Source organism: Pectinophora gossypiella, chromosome 16 (assembly GCF_024362695.1).
Source record: "Pectinophora gossypiella chromosome 16, ilPecGoss1.1, whole genome shotgun sequence".
Taxonomy (NCBI): domain Eukaryota; kingdom Metazoa; phylum Arthropoda; class Insecta; order Lepidoptera; family Gelechiidae; genus Pectinophora; species Pectinophora gossypiella.
This window is the reverse complement of record NC_065419.1, coordinates 1,115,703-1,124,877: the sequence shown is the minus strand read 5'-3', so window position 1 is coordinate 1,124,877 and position 9,175 is coordinate 1,115,703. Positions and strand designations below refer to the sequence as shown.

The window sequence follows — 9,175 nt, the reverse complement described above, 5'->3', positions numbered from 1 at the left end:
AAAAAAAACAGTGGATTACTACCCCTAATTACCCCTTATTAATCCGTTATATAAAAAGAGAAAAATAATCTCCCCGGCGGGGAATCGAACCCCGGTCTCCCGCGTGACAGGCGGGGATACTAACCACTATACTACCGAGGATATTGGCCTAAGGGGTGAAATTATTGCACCCTTCATTTCAATTCGTTCGAAAATACCTACTCATCAAAGTAAAATTAGAGTTACTTTGTTAATGTTTAAGTTATAAAAAGAAAATTAATTATTTATAGTGTTATTAGAAATAAGTAATTCATTTTTAGTAATTTAACTTTCCAAAAAATAATTATTTTCTTGACCGAAAAACGTTGAAAAGAATAGACAGTATTTCTGAACGTAACTTCTACTGTCATTTCATATTTTCGTCGAGCGGACGCGAACGGTCGCTTTTCGGCGGGAAACGGGAACGGGACAGTTGCTTTCTTCATTGAGTAATCTAAATAATTAATACGAAGTGGTGTTTTGTGGTTAATGATCGCATTAAGTTAGTCGGAAGACATTCGCGAGTGTTATTATATTGGAGTATTCAATAAACAAAGTGTATCTGCCTATTTTCGCTTCGTGCTGGGAAGCCGCTTCATAACTCAAAAGTTTATGCGGACTTTTGAGTTAATTCGTTTGGGGTTCGGAGTAGGAGTCTACTCCGAGGGTGGGGGCTTAGGTTTCATCATCATCACCTTTCATCATTTCATTAATCATCAAGAAAAAAAATACGTCAGACATGGCTGTATGGGCATAGTTCCCTTTGCCTTACCCTTCGGGGAAAACCAAAACAAAAAAAAAAAAAAAAAAAGGACGCGAACGGTTTGTTTTGGCTGAAATGAACGTACCTATTGGTATAGAAATAAATAAATATGAGTGAAAAATTAAAAGAACTTCGAGAGAGATCTCAGAAAAGGAAGAAGTTACTTGCACAAACAGTAAGTTTACAACATAACCTCTTAATTTGAAACCAAACATTTACTTTCGTATCTTGAATTGTTGGTTATTTAGTATTCAATAAGATGTAGATTTCCTTCATATTAATTTGTTCACTACCAGGGATAATGTTGACGTCTTTCAAAGTATATCACTGACCTACAAATAAAGTTAAACTTACTCTGTTAACATTGTTAGTATGAGTTCTGTCTACTAATGCATTAATGGCGGTTAGAGGGGTTAACAACCTCCACTGGTTCACTGGTTAAGAGTTGGGCTCACGCCTCCGAGGACCTGGGTTCGAATCCCATTGGAGACATCACAAAAATTACTTTGTGATCTCCAGTTTGATTAGGACATTTCAGCTGATCTGGAGGGCATGTTGTACGTAAATATGCAGCCATTACAACAGGCATGACAGGGCCCTTTGGAGGCTCTATAGTAACCCTGACACCAGGGATGATGAGGTTGGTCATTGATCTTACAACCTACACAAGAAAAGTTACATTGTTACAATACTGTTTGAGTTCAAAATCCCTTAACACTTTCACGGGCAGAGACAATGGGTCATTGATGGTTCATAATAGATAGTATGACACCTTGGAATTGGAACGTCATTAGACATTCTGTCCTTGAAAGTGTTAAAAAACTTAAAGATACTCAACTCAACATTCAAGGCATATTATTACACATATTTCGTCGGGATATAGTGGCAGATCTCTGAAGCATGGGAGAGATGATCTGATGCTTTTAACTAAGAGTGGAAAGAGATCAGAAGGACAGAGAAAGATGGAATAGAAAGCCTTGCCAAGCAGTGGTACACTAGGTTTGGAAAAAAACACATTTTTTGGACAAAACTATACTATCTAAATTATACAGAGATTTGTACCTCTTCAGTTGGATATAAACTTAACACCTAATTATAGGTTACTGCCATCCTTCACTGACAATAGGTGCAAGAAAGAGATAGAGCTAATTTTAGTTCAGGCAAATTAAGTTTAAACTAAATTTGAGGGTTCTGAGTTGGCACCATTATTAAATTTTATTTTATTTTATTTGGGGAGCTTACAGCTAAATTTACAATGTTACATACTAACTTATCTTAATATATAAAAGCCATTAACAAGCTTCCACAGATTTAAAAAAAAAAAGAAATTACAATACGGTTCTAAGACCTTTTATGCATATGGAAAAAATCCTTAAAAATAAGAATATCTAAACAATAGAGGAAACGAAGTCTCTAACGAGTGCTTTGCTTTAAAATTAACAATTTGTTCTTCTAATTCACAGCTAGGACTAAACGTAAATGAGCTAGGACAAGCTTTAGGTGCAAATCTAGATGTACCCGCAAAGAAGCAAACGGTGTCAGATGGTGGGGCTGATAATGACAAGCAAGTAACTAAAGAGCAACCAGATGAACTGGTGTATACAGACTCCTCTACATTTTTGAAGGTTGGTTAATTTTTATTAATTCTTTACTTTGCTTATCAAATAAATACTTTAAATTACGAAGCCAGTAACATATTACCCTCTAATTAGTGACAGAATTTTAGTACTACCTACACAATAACAATTCTCAAACACCAAATAGTAAGTAAATAACATTTATTTGTACATACATACATACATAAACTCACGCCCGTAATCCCAAATGGGGTGGGCAGAGCCACAAGTAATCAAAGACAACTTGCAGCCACTGTTGACACGAAGTCCTAAGATGGATATGATGAACCTTATGGTGATAAGGGATCAGCCTATCGCCCATAACATTAGTCCATCATGTTAGAGGACGCAATCCCTCTGTCGGTTTTTACGACATGCCCGGGAAGACAAGCAGCTGAACGTGTTCTATGTTTTTTATTTGCTCCCAGAACAGCATAGAAGCAAATTATCCACCAATGCACTAATGTGCAAGTCAGATGCCAGGATTCGAACCGGCGCTCCCCGATTGAAAAGCAAGCCACAGGACCACAGTGACTTTTCCTTTCTAAACACCACTTTATATTTATTTCATATTCAATTCAATACGAAAAGGGGAGAAGGAGCAGCAAGAAAAACCTTGGTACAGGGCCCTAGACATTCTTGAAGAAAAAAGCTATGTATATAGCTTAACGTGTTTAGCGTGGATAATGTATATATCTTCTTTTCAGGGCACACAATCCTCGAACCCACACAATGACTACTGCCAGCACTTTGTAGACACAGGACAGCGACCGCAGAACTTCATCCGTGACGTGGGCCTCGCAGACCGATTCGAGGAGTACCCCAAACTGAGGGAGCTGATCAAATTGAAGGATGACCTCATCGCACAGACTGCCACGCCTCCTATGTACTTGAAGTGTGATTTAAAGGTATAATTGTGTAATACTTTAGTTTTTGATTACTTTTGTTTGCTGTTGATGTTAAGATTAGCATTAACGTTTTTAACGATGAAAACTTTGACGGCTTTGATGTTAAAAATGACGTTAACATCATGTTCAACGTCGTCGTTATTCGTAACGTCAACCATCATCATCGTTAACGTCATCAACGTCGTAAACGCGATAGTCATCGTTCTTATAAAACACTAATAATGCGAAAGTTTCAATGATTATTGTTACTCAATTACATTACACCATAAGTGACAGTAATAGATAAACGAATTAGAAGAAAAAGATCTGTGTTTTGGACAATCGCGTGATCAGCCTGCAATGCCCTAACTAAACCAGGTCTCACAAAGATATTTTTCGATATCCTCCCCCCGGGATTCGTACCCGGGACCTCCGGATCGTAACTGTAACGCTCAACCACTGGACCACGGAGACTGTTTTGTCAAATTATTCACCATGTTAGCAGCAAATTCACTTCTATTCTGATTTAATGACTTAAATATGGCAATCCTGATTCCAGACGTTCGACCTGAAGGCTATGGGCAACAAGTTTGACGTACTCCTGGTGGAGCCGCCGCTGGGCGCGGGCTGGCGTTGGCAGGACGTACTAGCGCTGGACCTGCAGGTGTTGGCACAAGCACGGTCCTTCATTTTCCTCTGGTGTGGCAGCTCCGAAGGTAGGACATATATCAACAAGTTGGTCATTATATTATCAAGAAGCTGGATATGATATCAACAAGTAGGACATTATATTATCAACAAGCTAGACATGATAGCAACAAGTTTGTCATTATATTATCAAGAAGCTGGATATGAGATCAACAAGTTGGACGTCTGCTGACGTTGGTAAGACGCACTAGCACTAGATCTGCTCCCATTCCTTCTAAAGTATTTGTTATGTTATGATAATTATCACAACAATTATCATTTTTATTTTAAGCAATAATACAATGTTGATTAAAACCAATTTGCAGGTCTGGACATGGGTCGCGAGTGCCTCAAGAAGTGGGGCTTCCGCCGCTGCGAGGACATCTGCTGGATCAAGACCAACATCAAGAACCCCGGACACTCCAAGAATCTGGAGCACAACGCTGTCTTCCAGCGGACCAAGGAGCACTGTCTTATGGGTGAGACCATCACAGGCCTCATACCCTAAAAGGCCGTCAAGTGACATTTGGTCTTTTTTAAACTAATGACCTGCCGTCATCATAGACCAAGTATAACAAATAGACAACCAATCTCTGTAAAAAAGTGTCCGCGGCGCATCTAGTCACAAGCGAAACGATACTGTACCATCAATATTGCACATTATTGGAACAGCTATAACATCATTTGAGGGAACGAACTTATATTTATTTATTTATTTGTACACAATGAAACAGACACAAGAAACATACAAAGAAAACAGATAGTACAGGCAAGCTTATCTCTAAACAAAGAGATTTCTTCCAGCTGACCTACGTGACAAGAGAGACTTTCAACGTATAATATTATATAGATAGACAACGTATAATGTTATATTGTACATAATTTAATAAAAACGTATTTACAACAACAAAGTATTTACTACAACGACCCCCGTGGTCCAGTTATTGAGCGTTGGGCTCACGATCCGGAGGTCCTGGGTTCGATTCCCGGTGGGGACATATTACAAAGATGACTTTGTGGTCCCTAGTTTAACCAAACCAAAGCAAAGTTAGGACATTACAGGCTGATCACCTGATTGTCCGAAAGTAAGATGATCCCTGCTTCGGAAGGCACGTTAAGCCGTTGGTCCCGGTTACTACTTACTGATGTGAATTAAGCTGTAAGCTCCCCAAACAAAATAAAATAAAATAAATAAGTAGTCGTTACATGAGCCATGTCAGGGGCCTTTGGCGGCTCAATAGTAACCCTGACACCAGGGGTGATGAGGTTGGTACTCCACCTCACAACTCACACGATAGAAGAAGAAGAACAACAAAGTTTGAACGCCTTAGCGAATAGAAGTCCATTTGTTTATAGGATGTCAGTGGCTGTCAGAAAAAAGGCCGTTAAGTGACATTTGGTCATTTTTGAACTATTGATCACTGTTGTGTGGTACACTGGTTTCATCTTAAGTGCATTTTTCACTAACACAGTTGACTCGACCATTATAGACGGCGATACGGCTCATCACATATAACGTTGGTCTAACTAGCTCGTAGTCGACTTATATAGGTTGTTTATGTATAATTTTGGCGACCTTATTGTTCTGTAGAAATTTCCAGACAGGGAATTGTAAAGCTTTATATTGTTTGTAGGTATCAAAGGCACAGTGCGGCGCTCCGTGGACGGAGACTTCATCCACGCCAACGTGGATATCGACCTCATCATATCCGAAGACCCTGAGTTCGGCAGCACCGAGAAGCCGATAGAGATCTTCCACATCATGGAGCATTTCTGCTTGGGCAGGCGGAGGTATTATTGCTGCTGGTTTTAACTATCGATAAATTTGTACTATTGATAGTGACTCTCCAATCGATATATTGTTTTTTTTTCAACTAGCTACACAGTGGCCTATAGATAGGCCACACTAGTTACGAATATACTTACTTAATTTTCTAGATTAAGTAAATTAAATTCATCTTTTTTGGGGTTATGTATACGTTTTTACAATAAAATACCAGATAATATTTTAAATTTGTCAGAAAATAAATTTAAAGCTCATGTGAAGCTTACTTTATGTAAAAAAGCTTATTATAAGATTAATGACTACCTAAATGATAAAAATGTCTGGTATTGAATGTGTTCCTCTAGTTATTAAATAACTTGTAATGTATATCCTCATTGGTTTTTAAAAGATGTGTTGCTGTTGCAGTTTCTTGTCATTTCTTCTCCTCAGCCATAACACCTTGCGAAATGACGTAAATTCAAAAATGTTACATTGACCTTCAACAAGTTTATCCATGATAATTACGTGGAATAAATGATTCTGATTTCTGATTTCAAAATCCCCAGATTGCACCTGTTCGGGCGCGACTCGACCATCCGCCCAGGCTGGGTGACCATCGGCCACGAGCTGACCAACTCCAACTTCAACGCAGAGCTGTACTCGTCATACTTCATGGAGGGCCACCACACCACCGGGTGCACGGACCGCATCGAGGCGCTGCGCCCCAAGAGCCCGCCCAACACGAACAAGGGCGCCCGCCCGAGGGGCAGGGGCGGGTTCCGCGCTAGAGGCCGCGGCAGGGGGGCTTTGTGAAACCTAACTAAACAGTGGCCCCGACTCCTGCAGACACTTTCTAATTTTATTTTAAGTTGTACCTGTCATTTTCTTATCCGCCGAAAAGAAAAGGGACGGATGGTTGACAACTGTTAATTTAAAAATGAGTGAGTATAACCCGGGCGAAGAAAAGAAGCATCACGCTCATATGCAATCCATTTGACGTGTGCTGTCAACTTAATTCTGTCGGGGTGTTGGCCAATATAAAATTTTGGAAGGGTCTTTTAAATTTCTGCCTAAAGTTGACGTGTGTTCCATAAATTTTATGCCTGTCGATTACCCGTCCCCTTCTTTTTCAGCGCACAAGAAAATGACAAGTATAATTTAAAAAAATATAAGATGGTGTGTACAGGAATTAACATCAATTTTAATGCTAAGAAAAGTAGTTATTGGCTATATTTTACAGCGTATTGGTCGGGCATCCGACAGAATTAAATTGACAACACATGTCAAATTGGTAGCATACTAGCGAGTTGCCTTTTTTGACCGAATTGTTTCATTCATTCATTTTAAAATTGACAGCTGTAAATTTTTTATTTACTGAAATTAGGCGTGAGTTTATGTGTGTAGGTACCCTTGCATTATGTTCTTATATTTCCGACATTTACTACTTTCATGAGTACCTAATCGTTAAAAATAAAATTCTTAACTAAATATGGTTGATCTCAACTATAATTTGATTTGCATGTAAGCTGACAATTGTATGTTTATTTGAATGTTTTCACGTTAATGTATATTTGCAAATGTGTGTATTGTATATACATAAGTTTGTAAGTTGTGTAAATATTACGAATAACATTAATAAATGGACGTTTTTCTAAAATCACGGCTTTTATAAACAATCCGTGATTACCTTTTTCGGAAAACGCGTGACATACATCGTAGTGTCACGGGTTTGAATCCCGGCTCGAGGTCTACTACTGCAGTCGACTTTCTAATTAGGTAGGTAGTTATTTTTTTTTTTTAATTATGATGGGTTTGGGGGGGATTGGGTTTGTTTGGTATATGTGTAGGGAATCGACCAATGACAGCGCTAACGAGTTTGAATTCATTATAGATATCAGGGTGGTTAAAAAGGCCACATCGAAACAATTCATCTACAAAAGCAATATTGCAATTTGACACTTGCGCATATAAAAGTAAATGCGCAATGGCCACAAAAGTCAAAAAACAGAAATCAGAAATTTATTTTAAATCAATATTGCTTATTCAGATGAATTGCTTCGATGTGGACTTTTTAGTCCCCCAGGTGGTTTTCAGGACTTGTGCCCGGTTAATGGCAATGGACTTGAACATAGCTGGCGAGGAGTGAGTGTATATACTACAACTCTGCCTATCTCTTCAAGGAATCAGGGTTGATGCTATGTTATATTTTATGAAATCTCCATCTTCAATGGGTTGCAGTTTCAAGTCACAAACAATAAAACACACTAATTTTATATACATCAATATATTTTATTTTACATAGGTTGTCTTTAAATCAACTCGACTATTCCGAAGTTCCTCAAAATATAAAAAAGACAAAACAAAAAATATGACATATGAGATCTTTTACTTACTAAGATAAGAAAAATTTACATATTTTTTAATTATTGTGGAACTAAGAACATTCTTACGATTCATAAAAAAAGTTTTTTTTTATATTTTCTCTGCATTGAGGAATTTATTGGCATCTGAGAAACACCATTGCGATCTACTGGCACACATAAATTTAGTAAAATACGAGGTAACAGTTACTGTTTGGGATTGATATTGCTTTGTAGATACTTAACATTATTACCTCGGATTTGCCTTACACAACAGCAAGAAAACTGACTCAATTCGACAAACAGTATCTGTTAACTAGTAGACTCAATTCAGCTATTATGTGAAATGGCGTTCCAAGAGCCACTAAACCCCCCTCCGCGCTACTCTGTACCCAATTGACAGAAGCCCGAGGCTTTCACCGCACATTGTCAAGGCTTATATTACATAATTCATTTGTTATCATTATACAAGGCATATTCTTTCATACCCGTCGCGATTGCAGTCGGCACGTGCAAAACTTTCAACATTTCACCTTTAATGCCACTAACACCGAAATATCTACACAGATTATTACGATACTTGAGCTTTAGTGGAATTAAAAACGGGCGCCCAACTCAGGGCGGCTTTAAACAAATGAAACTGTTACTGGACGATTTTATCTACAATTCAGACACAACTTTTAGTATCAAAAAACAAACGAACTATTTCTTAACATAGTTGGTGAGTTTTTGACAGTAATAAGCCAATTTGATATGTTTTGCACGAACGGCTGAGATGGCGACGCACTGCGACATCCTTTAAGTATAATCGTCATAAGATCACATTTTTTTTAAGGCAAACAACAATCTTTAAAGCTAAAACTTTGATTTATGGGGAGGTCGAGCGAAAACCGATAACGAACTATATCCAATTATTAATGTGAAACGAAAACCTGAACATCTACACTGGAATGGGGATGTTTAATACTAAACGTGGCGGTACAAAGTTCTTTTCTTCTTAATTTTGGGAAAACGGAGTTTGGAGCATTTTTCGTTGAACTACACAATACAAATTTTAAATACTTAATGTGAACTTTGAA

At 38.1% G+C, this 9,175-nt stretch overlaps 1 protein-coding gene and 1 non-coding gene across 2 annotated transcripts; one reads left to right on the top strand and one right to left on the bottom strand.

The window, feature by feature from the left end:
* Positions 1–69: 69 nt before the first annotated feature.
* Positions 70–141, bottom strand: Trnad-guc (transfer RNA aspartic acid (anticodon GUC)). The gene has a single exon. It is a non-coding gene; the product is annotated as a tRNA-Asp (tRNA).
* A 688-nt stretch (positions 142–829) lies between these two features.
* Positions 830–6,848, top strand: LOC126373992 (N6-adenosine-methyltransferase non-catalytic subunit). Its single transcript, XM_050020427.1, has 7 exons — positions 830–956; positions 2,245–2,406; positions 3,105–3,305; positions 3,844–4,000; positions 4,298–4,450; positions 5,606–5,762; positions 6,303–6,848. The coding sequence occupies exons 1-7, from the start codon at positions 891–893 to the stop codon at positions 6,547–6,549; spliced, it is 1,143 nt and encodes a 380-aa protein (XP_049876384.1). The 5' UTR covers positions 830–890; the 3' UTR covers positions 6,550–6,848.
* Positions 6,849–9,175: the final 2,327 nt, after the last annotated feature.

Coding starts and splice junctions, on each gene's coding strand:
- LOC126373992 (XM_050020427.1), top strand. CDS start 891: ATGAGTGAAAAATTAAAAGAACTTCGAGAGAGATCTCAGAAAAGGAAG. Junction 3,306..3,843: donor ACTTGAAGTGTGATTTAAAG/GTATAATTGTGT, acceptor TCCTGATTCCAG/ACGTTCGACCTGAAGGCTAT. Junction 4,451..5,605: donor CAAGGAGCACTGTCTTATGG/GTGAGACCATCA, acceptor TATTGTTTGTAG/GTATCAAAGGCACAGTGCGG.